A 19,964-nucleotide genomic window follows, 5' to 3' on the forward strand; every position below is an offset into this window, starting at 1 on the left:
AGGTAATGAATCAAGGGATCACTTATACTTTGACTCGTTTGATGGTCTCATAGATTGGATTAAGTCTCCCACCACAAACAGGAGACTTAATTCAATCTGTAAAATGGTGTTTCAAGCCCTAGTATACTTCATCTGGAGGGAACGCAACTCAAGAATTCATACAACCTCTTGCCGAACAGAACTCCAACTGCAGAGGGAAATACAGCTAGCACTAAGGAGAAAACTCCTATCGTTGGATCGAAGACTAACACCTACTCAGCCGCCAACAACACTCCAAGAATCCTACCTATGCCTTTGGTTCACCCACTTCCAACCTCCTTAATTTTCATTCCCAATCGTAAAAAAGCATGTGTTGCTGTGTTTCAACTATCTATCAAATTAATCTCCTCTTGTAATGATGTACTTTGAAAAACTTTTTTAAATGAAATGGTACTCGTTATTAAAAAAAAGAAAAAAAAAACTAGAATGAGAACGTATCAACGAATATCAAAAACAAAAATATCAACCAACAAGTAATAAAAATAAAATAATTAATAAATACAGGTAGGAGGAAGACATTGGTTACTTAAAGATTTTTTTAATTATTTTATACAAAATAAAAAAATAAAAATAAAAACTTGAATCAACGCCGTTTCTTGATCTTCTTCATCTTCCTCATCTCTCAATCAAGCAAAAAGCTTCTCATCTCAAATCCCATCAAGGTTTGTTTTCTTAATCAAAATTCGATTTAACAGCTTCAAATCATCAAAACCCTTAAATTCTATCCTCTCTTTCGATTGCAAATCCTTCACCTTTTTTACATCTTCGAGATCTAATTTCGAGATTGAGATTCCAATTTTTTTTGTTAGAATACAAAAGAAAAAAAAACCCTAATTTCGATTGATCAATTCATCCTTCAGGGTTAATCCTGACCATTCTTCCGATTTTTTTTTGGGCAGAGGATCGAGAGAGTTGTTATTTAATCAAACAAATCGTCACCATGTTTATGAATCGGCTATTTGGGAAACCTAAGCCGGAGGCTAATACTCTCCAGACGTTAGACAAGCTCAATGAGGTAACTATTACTCCCAAATTCCCTCCCTTTTTCCCGATTTTTTGACCATCTCAAACTCAAAACGTCAACACAAAAAAATTGCATTTTTATAAGTGGATTAGAGTATATAGTTCGAGGAACAAAGGTTACTTCTTTTTTTTTTTTTTTTATTATGGTTGTGAATTGGGATTGTATTGTGTCTTATTGGGTACTCTCTGCAATTGTTATAAGCCAGTTTTGGTAGAGAAATATATATATTTCTGTTTAATTCTTCTTTCTTTCAGTGTGGTGATTATCTCAATTCCTAACCATTGTTCTTGCTTAGACCCTTGAGATGCTAGAGAAGAAGGAGGGTGTTCTTCTCAAGAAAGCTGCTGGAGAGGTTGAGAAAGCTAAGGAATTCTCCCGCGTTAAGAACAAACGCGGTTAGTCCCCCAACCCCAATAATTCTCGGTTCTGATCAAATTCATAATGAGAATCAGATTTTGGTTTTAGACATGTGTGTTTGCCTTCTCATTAGGTTGATTGTGTTTACCTTTTACTTGTGTTGTTATTGTGCAGCCGCGATACAATGTTTGAAAAGGAAGAGGTTATATGAGCAACAAGTTGAACAGCTTGGGAATTTCCAGCTCCGTATTCATGATCAAGTGAGTGTTTTTTTTTGCTTTTTNTTTTTTTTTTTTTTTTTTTTTTTTTATTGAAACGTTTTATGAATTTGAGACTATATAGTTAACTATATTTGGATTTATTTGTGTAAATAGATGATTATGTTAGAAGGTGCTAAAGCAACTACTGAGACTGTTGATGCTTTGAGGACCGGAGCTTCTGCCATGAAAGCTATGCAGAAAGCAACGTATGTCTTTACTTTACCTAGATTTTTTTTCTATTATTGAGCTAGATAAATTTTAGTAGCGACTAAGTGTGCGTGTTCAAACATTTTTGTTTTGCAGTAACATTGATGATGTTGACAAGACAATGGATGAGATCAACGAGCAAACTGAGAACATGAAACAGATCCAGGACGCATTGTCAGCTCCATTTGGATCTGCTGCTGATTTTGATGAGGTAACTTTCCATCATCATATATATACTCAACTAAAACACACAAAATCTGTTTCAGCTTTTTCTTAACTGTATTTTTATTGGCAATCACAGGATGAACTGGAAGCAGAACTTCAAGAACTAGAAGAGACGGAGCTAGAAGAGGCACTTCTTCAGCCTGTTCCAATCCATGTGCCTCAAGGTAAGCAACCTACTCGTCCTGCAGCTCAGAAGAAACCTACCGCTGAGGAAGATGAACTTGCTGCCTTACAAGCTGAGATGGCTCTCTAAAGGTAACTTTCTCATATCATAAACAAACAAAACTAATTGATGAATTTCGTTATTTCATCGGATTGGTGAAACGGCTATTTTGTTTACTGCAGCTGAAGCTAAGCCTTGGGATATTTCGGTTGAAGTGGGGAGATTTGTGTGTGCATTATTATTTTAAACAGAAAGAAAGATGTTATGTATCACTGGTTAATCTCTTTGTTTTTTCTTTCTTTTTTTGGGCAAAAGTGTCGTTGTTTCTAACAACCGACATGTTGTCTGTTTTGTCAAGATGTGTCTAACAATTGTTTGCAATCCACTTTCCATGATGGTTCGTAGGTATTTTCTAGACCATGCTGATTGCAACGCGTGTAGAAAGCTTTATGCTTTGGACTCCTAGAACTATACTAATGTCACAGTTTTGAGCACACACTTAGGCCATCTTTATAGGCATAACTATGAGGGTGTTTTTGGGCTTTTTTTATTTGGGAAAAATTAGAAAGTGGGTTTAGATCATTAAAACTGATCTTATTTGAGAACTGTTTTTTGTGTTGTTCTTGTGTGACTTGTTCAATTTTAATTGGAAAAATATTTTTGGTCGTCGAGAGATTACTCTCGTTTCATCTTCTTCGGTATTGTTGACCTAGGGTTGTTTTTGTTCTCTCCCAAACGGCGAAACGGCGATTTCAATTTCTTCTCTTCGATATTGTGCCGATCTCATCTCCTTTGTCTCCTTGTCTAAGCCCACTGTCTCCTCTGTCTCCTCGGCGATCTCCTCGTCTCCTCTGTCTCCGTCGTATCGCCAAGCTCCTCGTCTCCACTGTCTCCGCTGTCTTGCCAAGCTCCTCAGCTCCTCTGCAAGAGATCTCCTCGTCTCCTCTGTCTCGGCTGGCTCGCAAATCTCATCTCCGGCGAACAAAGGCAAAGGTAATCTCATCTCCTTGGTTTCATCGATGTTTCATCGATTTAGGGTATTGAAATCTTTGAATTAGGTTTGGATTTAGTATAATATAATAGGGTTTCGTCTCATCTGTCAAAGTTTTTGATTAACATAGGATTTGTTTGAGTCAATTTTGAGTGTCGTGTGTTGTTTGAGTCAATTTTGAGTGTCGTGTGTTGTTTGAGTCAATTTCGATTATGCTTTAGCCTTTGAATTAGAGTATAATGCCGTGTCTTTGAATTAGAGTCAATTTTGAGTGTCGTGTGTTGTTTGAGTCAAACCTTGTGAGTCAATTTCGATTATGTTTGAGTCAATTTACAGTGATGAACATTAATCGATTTTGCTTGTTTGTTTATGAGGCTTGTAGGTGAGGTTATACATGGGAAATTAAATCGGATATCCATCATCAAACCTGCATCATCAAACGATAGTAATCACAAGGTAAGTGTATATTGACAGTTTTGTGATTGTTGCTTGTTTGATTAGGTTTATTTCTTGTAATCGGATATCCATCAACAAACTTTAAAACTTGGATGATTTGAGTGGTGTTGTGGACCTTGTGGTTTAGGTAGTAGTGTAACTTTTAAAACTGATTTATATATGAAAGCTTTGAAACTTGGATGATTTGAGTGGTGTTGTGGTTTAGTAAGTAGTGTAAATGTTGTGTGATTGCTTGTTTATCTCGGATGTTTTAAAGTTAGTAGTGTAAGTGTTGTGTGATTGCTTGTTTATCTCGGATGTTTTAAAGTTAGTAGTGTAAGTGTTGTGTGATTGAGTCTTGAGTCTTAAAACTTTTAAAACTTTAGTCTTAAAACTTTGAAAACCTAATTGAAAATTTTAAAACCTTTAAAACTTTAAAAACTTTTAAAAGTTTTTAAAAAACACTCAATGACCTTTATTTACTTCTGATTTGATTGAAGTAGGTAATGGTTATTTAGAATTTAAAGGCTCTAACAACAAAAAAACTTTTGATTTAATGATCCTCTTACCTTCTCTATATTACATCCATCGTGTTTGCTTCTTTCTTCCAATCTCTAATAAGCTTCTTCCTTGTATAAGACCTTTCTAATAAGCTTCTTCCTTGTATAAGACCTTTCTAATAAGCTTCTTCCTTGTTTAAGACCTTTCGAATAAGCTTCTTCCTTCTTTAAGACCTTTCGAGTAAGCTTCTTCCTTCTTTAAGTCTGATTGCTATGACATCAAACAATACTCCTAACAGTCAGTCTCAATCCTATTTTAGCCTTCTTAACTTCCCATATGACAGCTTTGCTCCCAACGTAAACACTGGTTCGTCTCAAATCCCTGCTTTTAGTTCGCAAACTAGTTCACAGCCGACTCAACCTCCTAGTCAATCAGAAGAGACAGCAGAACAGCGTAGGGAGAGACGGTTATGGTCTTCAGAAGATGACTTAGTCCTGATAAGCGCCTGGTTAAACACATCGAAGGATGCAGTAGTTGGGAATGGCCAAAAGGCAGGGTCCTTTTGGATCCGTATAGGAGACTATTACGAAACAAGTAGTCATGTACGTGGTGGTGCTGAGCCTAGGCGCCCTGACCATTGTAGACAAAGATGGCAAAAAATCAGTAAGGAAGTGAGCAGGTTCTGTGGAGCTTTTGCAGAGGCAGAGGGTGAGAAAGCTAGTGGCATGAACGATGTAGACGTTTTACAAAATGCTTACCAAATCTACACGAAGCTGTACAAGAAGAAGTTTGCTTTGGAGTATGCTTGGAGTGTGCTACGCTTTGAACAGAAATGGGCAAACCTGGAGACTATGAACCCCACTCCAAAGACAACCAGCTCGAACTAAAGGAAAGCTGATGATGATGCTGGATTGACAGGTTCTGTCGTTGGTGAGCACGAGAGCAGGCCTCCGGGCATAAAGGCAACAAAAAAAGTAAGGAACAAAGGCAAAGAGAAGGCTACACCATCTGCAGAGTTTAGTCACATGTGGGAGATAAAACAGAAGGATTTAGAGGGCATGAAACAACTCCAAAAGATGTCCATTCTTGACACTCTCATTGCCAAGAATGAAACCCTAGACGAAGATGAAAAAGCATTGAAGAAGAAGCTAATGGCGGAACTGTTTTAACTTAGAAATAGCTAACGTCCGTTGTAGTTTATGCTTGTTTGTTTTAACTATGCTTGTTTGCTATGTTGTTAATGTACTTTAAATGTTTGTTTTAACTATGTTAGTCCTATGTTTCTAATGAATGTCGAATGTTTGTTTAACTATGGTAGTCCTATGTTTCTAATGAATGTCGAATGTTTGTTTAAATTATGTTACTACAGACAGCTTATGTTTTTAATGAATACTCGAATGTTTGTTTTCATTGCGATATAGTATTTGGAAACTTATATATGTGTTTCGGTTTCAGGTTGAACAAGTCATGGATGCTTTATACGACTATGGGATGTTACTGAGTCACGAGAGAAGAAAGCATTGTGTCAAATGGCCCATGAATTTGTACTTCTTGTTTGCTTCGCTATGATTATATTGCTAGTGGTATTTATCTTGTTTAAGTAAATTAGATTATGCTTCTGATTTGATCGGTATGTTGTTTGTTGTGGATCGGTATGTTGTGTGTTTTGGATTGTAGTTTTAAAGACTGAGTAACATGTTTTTGGAATTTGGTGTTTGGAAGACAAAGTCACATGTATTTGTTTTCTTTGTTTGGACAGAGTCACAAGAATTTTTTCAGTTTGTCTGATTGTTCACATGCATAACATACACTCTTGTCCGATTGTTCACATGTCAAACATACACTCTTGTCCGAAAGTACTATATATATGAGAAGAGAACAAGATCAAATCATACCAACTCAAACATACATTTTCTCTTCTCTCTTTTGTTCACCTTCTCTCTTTCAAGAAAATCAAGCCATTTTATTTCTCTCACCAAAAACATTTTCTTGCTCAACCCTTTTATGGCATCTTCTTCTAACAATTTTCACTACCATTATGATCCCAATAATGATAGTTTAAACCAATTCTTTCAAGAGCAATTTAGTAACCAATTTCAAGCTGTTGAAGAGGAAATTCCGGTCGAAAGGAAACCACGTACATATATCGATAGAAAACGCGAAGAAGGGCATGAACGATTGTGGAACGATTATTTTTCTGATAATCCGACTTACAATGCTCACCAATTCCGCCGACGGTTTCGAATGAACAAACTGTTGTTCTTGTGTATTGTGAATCGTCTGAGTGAAGAAGTTCCATATTTTAAGCCAAAAAGGGATGCAACCTTCCGGAATGGTCTATCACCGCTACAACAATGTACTGCAGCAATTCGACTATTAGCATATGGGGCTGGGTCGGACTCGGTTGACGAATATATACGTCTTGCTGAATGTACTGCTCTTAAATGTTTGGAACATTTCGTCGTCGGAATAGTTAACTTGTTTGGCACTGAATACCTACGCCGACCCACACCAGAGGATCTTCAAAGGCTACTCTTTTATGGAGAACAGCGGAGTTTTCCCGGGATGGTTGGAAGCATCGACTGTATGCACTGGAAGTGGAAAAATTGCCCAACCGCTTGGAAAGGAATGTATTCACGAGGCACCGGTAAGCCAACAATTGTTTTGGAGGCGGTAGGTTCACAAGATCTCTGGATATGGCACGCATTTTTTGAAGCTCCAGGTACTTGTAACGATTTAAATGTTCTTGATCAATCACCAGTATTTAACGACATTATTTACGGTCGAGCTCCCTAAGTTACGTACTATGTCAACGGAAATGAGTATAATTTGGCTTACTATCTGACGGATGGTATTTACCCCGAATGGGCAACATTTGTTAAATCCATCCCACAACCACAACACCCCAAACATCGATTGTTTGCAGAACGTCAAGAAGGTGCACGAAAAGATGTTGAGCGTGCATTTGGAGTCCTGCAATCTAGATTCGCCATGATTAAAAATCCATCTCTTTTATGGTCAAAGGGTAAAATTTCATATATTATGAGAGCATGTCTCATACTCCATAATATGATTGTCGAAGATGAACGAGATTCATACACACTCTATGACGAACAAGAATTCCAACAAGAAGATGGAACCGGAAATACTCCGGATCTTACGTTTTCAGTAAATTGACCTTCAAATCTTGAGGGTTTAGGTGATGGCCATACAATGATTCGTGATAGACAAGCATATCAAAAATTAAAGGAAGATTTGATTGAGAATATATGGAATAAATTTGGACCTTAAACTATGTATTAATTAAATTTAATGTTTGTGTGTTTTAATTAATTAAGTAATATGTTTGTTTGGTTTTTTAAAAAAAAATTATTTACAATGTTTTGTTGTTTCATCAAAATTCGGTATTGTATTTTGAATTTTATTAAAAATTTTATAAGTTTGAAATTTAAATGTTCTTTTATAATTTTTATAATTTAAAAGTTTATAAGTTTAAGTATATGTTTAAAAATATTATATAATTGTAATAAGTTTTATTGTAATATTATATACCAAATTTATTAGATTTTATAATTGTAATATGTTTAGGATATTATATTAATAAATCTTATGATCTTAAACATATCCTCCCTATAACTAACTTTTAAGCAAAAGTTTTTAACAACTGATCTTAGATTATTTTACTAATATATTTAATCTAAGAACACAAAAAAAAGTTATGTCTTTAAAGATGCCCTTAGAGCATAAACGCTGATGAAATATTTTTCCTGACACAATTCATTGAACAAATATATTCAACGATTAGCTTTCTAAACACGTATAATAATCATATTTACTGGAAATTAGTGTAGTCAGGTTAGATTCTCCGTTACGAGTATCGAAGAAGGATTCTTACGTTTGCTCGGTCGCTTCATTCAAATTTGCAGAAGGTAAGATTACATTTAGCGTCTATGTTCACAATTAAGCTTCTATTCATAATTATGGCCAATGTCTCATTTGCATGTTAAAGACAATGAGGTTAAAACCGCATAGCAAAATTTGTTACGTTGTTTTTTTTTAATAGTAACTGGTATAATCACAAACATCCTTTAGGCTTTAGATGTATGTGTCAGTCAAGCTTTCAACCAAATTGTATTCTTAGAAAATTTCATTTCACCATATCATAAATTTTACTCATGTCCGTCTTAATTGCCATAAATTCTTTTCGATTGGCATGGTTGGAACGAAGGACATAAAATATTTTTTGAACAATGAGAATATTATCTGTGATTAATATTCCTGCCACAAAAACAGATTAAATCTTGGATATAAGTTCGGGCAAAAACCTCTTGAATGGTAAACTCAAAATTTTCGAGATCACTATATAGTTCATGTTACACAAGCTAATTGAACCTCCTATTCATTCACTGTATAATATGCAGTTACATATACTCGAAGCCTCATGAGCAATGTTTTTTTTTTTGTTAATATAATTGTGAGAGTGATGTTGATAAAGATATTTTTTCATTAGTATAATTTTGCAAATAAAAAAGAATTTCACAAAATTGGGCCGACATTTGTAAGGCCCGTAACTAGCCTCGATAAGAAATTGCCAAGCTTACAAATTATCTATTGTTTGGAAACCAGAATAGGAGACTCCATCAACTACCACTTTAAACTTGAACTTTTAGTATGCAACACTTTGTTTTTCTTTCGTTTTCATCCCAAAGCTGTTTATGCATGGAATGTACTCTCTTTTTCTTCCATTTTCTCTCATTCTATATTTCACCAAAATACTCATGACTCATATCATATGAGTTTTCTGCTTCTCTTCTTCCATTTGCTAAAATAAGAAATAAAATGATGATAAAAATGCGGTGAGCGTGGATCGAACACGCGACCTTCAGATCTTCAGTCTGACGCTCTCCCAACTGAGCTATCCCCGCTTATTGTGATCTAATTGTTTTACGAAAACTTATTTATAAGCTCAAGTTTGTTTCACATTTTAATGACGATTTTTTTTTTTTTATGAATAAATGTAAAATAATTGATGGCAATTAGCATGCACTTCTCTTTTAATTTTATATAACTTCTCTATATTAATTTTTGAACTAGTTTCAAAGAAAATCATTGCAAGTTTGCAACGTTTTTTTATTCTACTAAGATCTGATGAATAAATAACTGAGCTTAATTCCTTGTTGTAAGCCCATCTTGCAAATACTCTGACGTAGGTAGCCCAGACCATATTCTTTGCTCCCAGCCTCCCCTTAATTGACTCAAGCGAAAACATTCTAATATTCTATTTCTATGTTTAGTACACACTATCAATCACATTTCATTGTTTTGGTTTAGTGAAAACTTTCTTCTCTTTTTATGCTTGTGTTATATTAGGGTTTAAAAAGATCTCTTAAAAATCCATACATGTAATAAGATAATAATAAAATATGGTCTCATCGTTGATATTGATTTTGATGTCATATGTGTTGATCTTGATCAATTATTCTAAAAAACCATCTCAAGGGTGTAACTAATTTTTTTTTTTTTTTTTTTCAACATCTTGCATGAGTGCAAGTGCAAATCAATGTGATCTTCATGAAAGATTTGTTACAAAATTGCTTGAGACTTGGAACATAGAAATAAGATACAAATTGAGAATTGATAAGGAGATAAATACTACTAAACAGTTTTTACATAAAAGTTCAAAATTGAGTTACGAATAGAGAAAAGTTTTTCTGAATGATAAAAGATTCCACGTGGTATTTCACCAAAAAAAAAAAAAAGAATTCCACATGGTGAGAATAGCAGACAGAAAAAAACATTTAGAAAAACGAGCATGCAGTTTGGACTTTGGACTATCTAAAAGCGTGTCATCAATACATGAGAGGTTTGCATTCATTTTGTGAGATATTTTGTTTTGTCCGAATAGTAAATTATAAAGTATATGCAATCATATAGTATACGACGTGGTGATGGCAATGGAGAAAATGACGTGGCTCTTAGTCAGTATATTGGTTATTAACTTTGTTGATAAAATAATATTCTGACTTCTAAAATAATATTCTAAATTTCAAAATAATATTTTCTAACTTGGTGTGCGATGATGGTTCGCTCCTCTCGCCGTCTGATTGTCGTTAAGGCAAAGCTTAAGCGATACTAATAATAATATAACTATGACGGTGGCTACTTAATCATTAATAAGTTCATAAGTATTACACTCAAGCTTTTCCTGCTGGCACCCACTTTGAGCTCTAAGGAGTATTTGTTAAAGAAGAACTAAAAAAACATATAGGCTTCACTTGTAATGTTTGTCAATCGTGCCACAAGCGGTTGAACTTTTAAAAGTATTTATTTTGTTATGAAGAAAATGGTATGTTGATATTTTCAGAATTCTTATATTTTAAAAGTAATTTTTAACCATTTGCGCACAATCATATATTATACTGCATATGTGACTAATGTGAGTTAGTTAACCCGCCAAAAACTTTTGATTTAAAGTATCAAACTCATAACCATCTTCTTGAAATTGTATTTCTTGGCATGAACAAATAAAGTTAGAAGCTAGGAATATGCAACGGAAAAAGCATTTTTACATCGAAAATGGGAATCCAAACCAATTCATACGCACCCACAATAGTGAAGTATATATCACTAATAAAACTATTGGATGTAGGACTTTTAACATATATTGACGTAATCTTAAATTACATTAGATATCAAGTGGAACGCGGTTGGTCGACGTCGTAAGCAGTGCGGTGTTTGTGTTTGTCCTCTGCGTTAGGGAAAGAGGAGGTGGTCACGAGAGCGGAGAGCTCGTTGATTTTTAAAAGGTCAAGCTACTTTTTTTTTTAATCTATCTATGAATCTATCTATGTTTTTATTCACGTCAGCCAGCCAAAGTCAAGTCTCAATCACAACGTTTTTTTTATGGTTTTTTTTTTCGTTGTTTCTATTTTGGTCCTACTATTCATATCTCTCTTGATGTTTTTGTATAGATTTTGGTCCAATTATTATTTGTGATATCAAAATATATCAGAAAAAGTATTAAATCAAATGACTAATACGAAAGGTTGAAAATGTCACGCATTGCACATGAAGACAAAGTGAATGGACGGTAGAGTGTCCCCGACTCAATTTCTTATGTATCTAACATGCACTTCACAAAAATCCAGTATTTCTTTGGAATAAAATCTGATTTTTATATTTTCTGTTCTATATAAAAAAAAATATCTTTAATTTGTTTGCAAAAAGAAAAAAAATAACCTTTGTAGAAAGCCAAAATAGATAATAATAATAAAATGTGAGTAGATGCTGACTCACAAGGTTGGTCAATACCACAGTTTGAGATAATATTATACACGTCAGGCTGACTTGTTTTTTTCTTCTCTCCTCCCAACTTGTTTGATTTCTTTATTTCCTAAAATTAAACTATCACAAAAACAGCTGTGTTCTTCTCGACTCCCAAATTTATGTTTTGCTGCTAAGGACATGTTATCTCATTATTTCACACTTCAGGACTCCTTAGATTTTGCTTTTTGGTCCTAACTTGCGCTCTCTCTCTCTCTCCTTTCAACATTTTCTCATTTTTTAAGATTATCTTAAAATCTTTTACTGTTTCTTATTTTAGTAGAAAACGTCTGTTACTTGTTGTTAGTTTGTTACCAACACAGGTTGACCATTCTATTAATCATCCAAATTCATCTAAATTAGATAATTTTTCCACGTTCTGTAGTAATCGATGTCACTCAGAAAATATAATTTGCTTTTTTTTTGTTTGTTGAATAAACAAAAATAGTAAAAAAAATCATGAAATTTAGCGTCAAGAGATAAATTTTACAAACTAATACATTCCAGAGCGTGTATAACACAGACGTGGCTTGAAACGTAACGTGAGTTATACGCACCTAAAAAAGGACGTGACTTTTTATGGTTGTAACAAAGATACGGAGAAGTGTGACATCTTACTATACATTTATTTCAGTTTGAGGACAGAACACAACTTTAGTTTGAGATCTAAGGACTTGCACTGTCTCCAAATCTGCAGGAAGGACTTTTTGATTGGCTCAATATAAATACCTTGTCCATTCTCGTCTCCCTTCAACAACATCTTCTTTTACACAACAACAATTCACACAATATCTCGTTCGATTTTTTCATTTTAAATTACGTATCAAATTCTGAGCAAGATGACTATTCTGGTTGAACATTTCGTTCCTGGTAACGTTTCATTTCTGCTTTTATTAAATATGCTTTTCAAAAATACTCGGATGTCTTTTGAGATATATCGATATAGATTATTTATCAAATTTCGCCGATTAGATTTGATATTAATTAGTGCATCATGAGATTATGATCAATTCCATTACAAAAAAAAAAAAAAAATTGAGGAAGTGAAAATTATGAATTAATGTTGTGGTGACGATTTTTAGATTCGAGAGTCGAGGAAAAGAAACTGACAGAGGAGAGAAATGAGGAATTGGTGTTGGATGGAGGCTTTGTTGTTCCACAATCTAAGGAAACTGATGGATTTGATGCTCCTGATATGAATTTCCTGGGCCATTCTTTCAGGTTTGTAACGTTTGTTTTTTAGATTAATTAATTAATTAATCCGCATTTTAATGATCAGAATTAGTTACAATCTCTTTTGTTTATTTTATTATTTAGGGATTATGAGAATGGTTTAAGCGATAGACAACAAGGTGTTGAGGAATTCTACAGGATGCAACACATTCACCAGACTTATGACTTTGTAAGCTAGCCAAACAAATCTTATATAGTGTTTACTAATTCTATTAGGTTAATTAATTAAATCTTAAAAAGTCTTTTAGGGGTTACTTGAAAACTGAACTTATAAAAAAAAAATGGACAGGTGAAGAAGATGAGAAAAGAGTATGGGAAACTTGACAAGATGGAAATGAGTATATGGGAATGTTGTGAGTTATTGAACAGTGTTGTCGATGAAAGCGATCCCGATCTTGATGAGCCTCAAATCCAACACCTTCTCCAAACTGCTGAAGCCATTCGGAGGGACTATCCTAACGAAGATTGGCTCCATCTCACTGCCTTAATCCATGGTACATGTCTTGTTATGTTATCTCATAAATTTATATACTAAAGTTATGAAAAATCTACCGTTTCATGTATCATACATTACATACTATTATATAGTGTTTCACAAAACATCCTTACTAGTTATTTATTTTGTTTTTTTAATAGTTAAAACTGAGTTTTTTAAGGTCAATATATTGGACTTTTAAGTTAATGTTTTTATTTTTTCAGATCTTGGAAAGGTTCTTCTTCTGCCAGAATTCGGTGGTCTTCCGCAGTGGGCTGTCGTAGGTGCGTAGTCAAAATATGAATAAACCTAATCATCTAGAATTAGATAAGATTCTAGATAAATAAACAAAACAAAACAACAATTTGACACTTCCAATAATTTACAGGCGATACATTTCCAGTTGGATGCACCTTTGACTCGGCCAATATTCACCACAAGGTAAAATATATATATTTATACAATAGTTCTATCGTACTAGATTTTGGATGTTTGCCAAAGAAATTTTCGATATTAACGTTTTCCAAATAATGTTATCTTGCAGTATTTCAAAGGAAATAGTGATAACAACAACCCAAAGTACAACACAAAAAATGGAGTTTACAATGAAGGATGTGGATTGGACAATGTTCTCATGTCATGGGGTCATGACGACTACATGTATTTGGTAATTAAATTTTACTTATATCTTATATTTCTTTTGGGTTTATGCTTTCAACAACTTTATATTTACGTTTTAAATTTTTTGTCAAAAAAAATTACCAAAATTATATTGTTTTTATTACTCAAAATAGGTGGCTAAGGAGAATGACACGACTCTCCCCCATGCTGGTCTTTTCATTATCCGATACCATTCCTTTTATCGTACGTTTTCAATCATATGCTACACTACAATATACATATATTGTTTGTATTATTTGGTTTCAGTTATTACGATGTATCTTGTATTATTTATTATTAACATTGAAATAAATAATGACGCAGCATTGCACAAGGCGGGAGCCTACACACACTTGATGAACGATGAAGACAGAGATGATCTCAAGTGGCTCCATGTCTTCAAGTAAGATTTTTTTTCTTTTCTTCATATTATTTTATTATTTCATTTTTTTGTTATTTTTCTGACGAATAAAAATGGAATTGCAGTAAATATGACTTATACAGTAAGAGCAAAGTTCAAGTAGATGTCGAACAAGTGAAGCCTTACTATGTTTCCCTCATCAACAAGGTAAAAAAAAATTCAAAATACATTTAAACAGTATTTTTCTTTTTAATAACCAAACTTGTGAATATATTTTTAAAAAGACTTGTAAAGATATATGATAAATTTGATCTTTATATTTTTTTTGACATTGCAGTATTTTCCGGCCAAACTAAAATGGTGAGATATAAAAAGCGGAGAGTCCATTAATTGCCTTTTACGTGGAGAACGAGATCGAAGGTTAACGAGTTTCTATTGAATACAACGGAAGATAATCTATCTAATAAAAAAGTTGAGGTGTTCATTTGTAATTTTCTTTTCCCATCAAAATCTTAAATTATGTTGTATGTGATAAGCATTCTAATAATAATAATAATAATAATAAATTGATTTGTTTCTTAGTTTTCCAAAGTTTTAAATTTTATCTGTTTATCATATTAAACAATGCAACATTGATGCTTCTTGGAATGCATATGAAAAAATGTGTCAAGGCTTTAACCAAGAATGTGGTCCAATTTGGAAGTAGAAGCTAATGACACTAGTGTGGGAGTCATGCTTGGACGACTTGGGATTTGAGTAAGTTCAATTTGACAATGACTCTTAAACAATTTGGTTCAAACTATCTAACCAAAGTGGCCAAGGCTGCAAACGTACATAGAGGATATCTTAAGGAACTTAAGAAGACACTTTCGGCCAACCTTCTTTTTAAGAAGTTGACAAATAAACCTTTGTGCGGATGTGCAATAGCTAGACAAGCTTGTAACAATAGAAACTCGTTAACCTTCCGTTGGTTGATACCAATGATTGAGAACGATAAACCACCAATGTATTCTCTCGGTAATGTTAAAATAATTGGTACTTTTTGAAGCATCCTCTCTTTGAAGCATCTTTAATAATAATACAAGACAAAGAAGTTGTGTAACAGAGAGATGAAACAGAAATGGAAACAAGGTGTTTATAATTAATGGGCTTTGTCCATAAGTTGTATAGGTGAAAGTATGTTGGCTTTGCTTGTCTCCACAATGCAACCATTCATCACCATTTCTTCCAGCATGAAATGAGCTTTCTCCAGATGGAACATTATGTCAAGCTCACACTAAAAAAAAAATTTAACACATCACAAAAGGAGAAGACAAAAACAAGACAGTCTATTTGATTTGAGACTACTATGAATTCCAGATAGCTTACCACGTTTCCAAAATGCTTGTCCATTGTCTCGACCAAAAGATGTATGAACTCTAGAATCGCCAGCTCGTTCTAGGACGAGTTTCGATGAAAAAAAAGCGTGATTTAGTTTCAACAAGCAAACAATTGTAGAGATTGATGGAAGCAAAAACTAAGCTAAGCATTACTGATGACAAAGATTGGAAAGTTTGCATTTTCTTAGTCATAAATTTGTAAATATATATATAGTAGATATCTGTAAACACTCTTCTATATTGTTCCACCACACTATACTTGAACCTATATCATTTGATTTCAAAATTGGAATGCAGCTCATAAGAAACTAGAGAGGTATATACAACTAACTTACTTCGTCGTCATCGACCCCAACCATGAAGAAGAGAGATGCGTAACGTCTGTAGACTATCTTGTAGTTGCGATGTTCGACAAAAGAACACTGTTAATAAAGAAGAACAAATGCAACAAAACTTAAGTCCCATTCCGTAAGATGAACGTAATTTACGAAGACACGGTTATCTAAAGAATACAAACTCCTTTCGAAAGCTAATCAGCTGCTTTGCACCAACCTTTTGCGTAGCAAGAAGAACCCAAAAAACATGAAACAGAGACCCCAATGTAACTAGGATCAATGATACTAAAATTAGTTTGATTCTGATAAGCCAATGGTCAGTGATCTATGCATTCACGGCTACGAAATTCCCAGAATCGACTCTGTACTAGTCTAAGATTTACTTCGATTCCCAAATCATATAATGCCAAATCGATCCATATCCAGATCATCTAAAGAATTCAAAAATCGTAGTGAATCAAAGGCTAATTCCAAACTAATTACGACTCAATACGATCAAAACAGACATTAATTGAGCTAAGGAGACGAGATCGGATCGATCCAAATAGAATTTGATTGAAGAGAAGAGAGAGAGAGAGAGGAACCTGCTGGTCGTTGCGAGCGAGGCATTTACGGACGATTTCGCCTTCGAGAGCTCGACGCTCCTCGAGGGTGAGCCATTCGTAGTACTGAGCCAGACGAGTCTGGCCTTGCTTGTTCACCATCAGTATGAACCTTATTCCCATCTCTCCACGCTAAGCTCTTCCAAAACTCAGATCTTTGGGTTTTTAGTTTTTACTTCTTCTTCTTCGAGATGTACACGTCATCGCTGCTCTTGTTTGATTTTTAATTTTCAGATAAATTAATATAAGAAAATTAAAATGTATGTTACGGCCCATTTAAGCCCATTTATCTTATGATATCTAAAAGCCCACGCTATTGATGATGTGTAATGTGTTTTTTGAGGTTTTGACAATACATTTCTTCAGTGATATTATGACATATACAATGACCAAATCATACGTTCGTTTTTTTTCTTTCTAAAAGACACCTTTTGTTATAGTACTTCCGAAGAACCAATATGGATTAAAGATAAAAACTCTAGCTATTTGCTTCGTATGAATGCTATAGATGGCGCATGCGATAAAGATGAGAGAAAACAAATGTGTTTCTATGAATGCTTCATATAATGTTTGTCTACTTTAAAGCCAAAATGAACAGGAAAGAAAAAAACCATAATGTTATTTCTTTATGTTTTTTCTCACCCAAGAAAATAGTAATGAAGAAAAAATAAACCATTGATTAGTAGTGGCCTAGTGGGGAATACAAGGCTTCCAACTCAAATTTACAAAAATCTAATCAATGTGTTGTTGACTGATTCTTCTCCTCTACTTCTTCGCATTCACATGGAATCTCTCACTCACTAACTTATGTAATCATTAGTGCGTTATAACCTAATCTATTTATCAATTGTATATGTAACATCACGTATTAAACACTACATGGGCAAAAATTTATTATACATAGTACATCTCCACATCGATTTAACAACTATTTTTTTTTTTTTGGTATTATCTAACTTTATACACCAAAAATACTTCTTTTGGTTTTATTTGTGGATATGAGCTGGCGGATTTGCATATTCAAACATAAGATTCATACTATTGTTTGTACTCTTGCTAGATTTAAAGTATTTTTATCCTAATATATGTGGACATTCTTTTGTTTTTCTTTTGAGACACTGGTTAGCTGCTTGGGGTGCCCCAGATATAAGAAACATACAAGTGTTTTGTCCACTAGTTAGCTAGATTCAAATATTTTGTATTTTTCTTAATCTTTTTATTAACATTAGTTTTCGTGGGGATTCCATCAAACATTTTTGTGTGGATGATCGTATTCATTCGTGAAGGATTTTTTTTTTTTTTGGTTTGCCTTATATTGAGATTTCAACTTTCCGGTACGTGTAGATTGAGTAGTATGAGATATGGGATGCATGTCTAAAACTAATCGATGTTGAATGGTAGCTGCAAGAAAAACAGGAAGAATATATAATGTGGGATTAAAATCTGATTTTTGGAAGAAATATGTCATTGAATCGGTTGCAAAGAATGTAAAAATTTATTTAAAATATCCACCTAGTTTTTAAGTTTCTTAATTAAAGCAAACAAAGAGCCAGAATAAAATAGGTGGCAAATAATTAAATTATTTAATGTCATTCATTTTTTGGATTAATTTCTAATATTAAATGGATGAGTCATCCCCAAAAACTATTGGTGTCTGTCCCCTCCATGTGAAGGCGATATAAGTAAATCTGTAAATTACAACATTTTGATTAATCATTCTCTCATCAAGTCAACACAATCTCACGACATTCACACTCAGAACTCAGAAGCTTATACTATCCTTTTTATATGTATGTACATACCTTCCTTAGATTCTTCTTTTTACTTCTTCTTTGGATATATATGTATAATGTATTATAGGATAACTAATTCTACTAATGTTGTTTGATTATTTCCTTTCCAACCAAATTGGTCATACTTCTGTATTTTTACGTCGGTCACAATAGTTGTTCATTTCTTCACATTCTCATTTTTTTGTGGAATAACAGGGGATTCAATTGGTGACCAAAATTTAGGAAAAGAATGAGGAGGAATATCACATTCTTCTCTATTCCACAATTTTTTTACTATTTGAAAGTAATATTTTTTCCCCTACATTCATCTACATTTTTCAAAAAATAAGAAACAATAGAATAAAAATGTTTCTTCCCAAAATTGATGAGGAACAAATGGAACAAAAAAAAGAACAAATATTCAAATTCGTTTTTTATTTTAAAATAAATAAAAATATGTTTATTAATAAAATTTCAATTTTGTAATATAAAAACTTTCATATTTTCACAATGTATTGACAAAAAAAATATTTTTGATAGGAATTTTATGCTAAACTAATCTTAAGACTCTATTTGAAAAATTTATTATATATACATTAGAATAATATTAGTATTACAATTGAAATTAAATTTATTTAATATTTAATATATTTTAAAAACATTTTTATTGTTTGGTTACCATTTACTATTTTGTTCATTCTCTGCAGATTTTCCTTTCATTCCTCAAAAACTGTTTATTCCATTCCACATTGTTCTTTTTATTCCTTTTTTTTGTTCTTCTAATAGTTACCAGTAGGAACCAGAAAAATTAACTAATATGACAGAGACATATTCTGAATTTCTCATAGCAAAATCGGAGAGTCAATGGAAACACTATAATTATTAGGTATTTACCAGCTTCACATAAAAAACAAGATAATTTTTCTTATATATATAATATAGTTTTTAGTTTCCTTTGATTTTAATATAATTATTAGGTATTTATTAAACATTTGATACGTGAAGCTGGTAAATATCTAAATGGCATATAGTTGTAATTATTTTTCAAAAAAAGAGTTTTGTTTAGAAACATTAGTAAGAACAACGCACTTCTAGTGACAGCACATTGAAATAACTGATCTCATGTAATTCTTTAGGAGACTTTTTTAAAGTCTTTTTTTTTTTTTTTTTTTGGGTAAAACTTTTTAAAAGTCTTTTATATTGTTGACAAATAAATCCATTATCGATTTTGACTTTTTTTTTTATAAACAAATAAATGACAAACTTATGAATTAATCCTTCCAAGTCCCAACCCGGAAAGTAAAATAATGTTTTAATTATGACAGTGGTCAGTGGTAACTTCTTAAAATTGTTTAATACAGAAAAGTAGTGTCTTTTTCTTAAAATATGGAAACATGATGTTAAATGTTCCGGAGTACACATGTACTGCATATAATACGCCCCAAGTCCTAAGTCCTAACAATAATATTATCACAAAGTATATACTATTCTACGCAAAGTATCCCACTAAATAATGTTTTATAAAATTCATGGGGGACATATGATGAATGAATGAAATATACATATATAGGCCTTTTTGACAAAATTGACATCATAAGTTGAAAACAAAACAGTAACTGAGA

The 19,964-nt window shown here is 33.0% G+C and overlaps 3 protein-coding genes, 1 long non-coding RNA gene and 1 other non-coding gene across 5 annotated transcripts; 3 read left to right on the forward strand and 2 right to left on the reverse strand.

Annotated features, from left to right (window-relative positions):
- Positions 573–2,773, forward strand: LOC104702466 (vacuolar protein sorting-associated protein 32 homolog 1-like). Its single transcript, XM_010418322.1, has 8 exons — positions 573–701; positions 939–1,054; positions 1,359–1,458; positions 1,595–1,680; positions 1,795–1,886; positions 1,984–2,098; positions 2,189–2,367; positions 2,458–2,773. Exons 2-7 carry the CDS (start codon positions 980–982, stop codon positions 2,363–2,365), a joined length of 645 nt encoding a protein of 214 aa, XP_010416624.1. The 5' UTR covers positions 573–701; positions 939–979; the 3' UTR covers positions 2,366–2,367; positions 2,458–2,773.
- On the forward strand, positions 3,569–5,983 carry LOC104702477. Its single transcript, XR_754010.2, has 2 exons — positions 3,569–3,722; positions 5,658–5,983. It is a non-coding gene; the product is annotated as an uncharacterized LOC104702477 (long non-coding RNA).
- TRNAF-GAA lies at positions 9,055–9,127 on the reverse strand. The gene has a single exon. It is a non-coding gene; the product is annotated as a tRNA-Phe (tRNA).
- LOC104702483 (inositol oxygenase 2) lies at positions 12,171–14,835 on the forward strand. The gene is made up of 11 exons (XM_010418338.2): positions 12,171–12,395; positions 12,608–12,746; positions 12,843–12,927; positions 13,048–13,252; positions 13,458–13,517; positions 13,622–13,674; positions 13,778–13,900; positions 14,028–14,097; positions 14,218–14,296; positions 14,380–14,461; positions 14,592–14,835. The coding sequence occupies exons 1-11, from the start codon at positions 12,365–12,367 to the stop codon at positions 14,616–14,618; spliced, it is 954 nt and encodes a 317-aa protein (XP_010416640.1). The 5' UTR covers positions 12,171–12,364; the 3' UTR covers positions 14,619–14,835.
- Positions 15,239–16,777, reverse strand: LOC104702487 (AP-4 complex subunit sigma). Its single transcript, XM_010418340.2, has 4 exons — positions 16,553–16,777; positions 15,969–16,055; positions 15,623–15,691; positions 15,239–15,530 (listed from the first exon to the last, which is right to left on the reverse strand). The coding sequence occupies exons 1-4, from the start codon at positions 16,691–16,693 to the stop codon at positions 15,396–15,398; spliced, it is 432 nt and encodes a 143-aa protein (XP_010416642.1). The 5' UTR covers positions 16,694–16,777; the 3' UTR covers positions 15,239–15,395.

Source organism: Camelina sativa, chromosome 1 (assembly GCF_000633955.1).
Source record: "Camelina sativa cultivar DH55 chromosome 1, Cs, whole genome shotgun sequence".
Taxonomy (NCBI): Eukaryota; Viridiplantae; Streptophyta; class Magnoliopsida; order Brassicales; family Brassicaceae; genus Camelina; species Camelina sativa.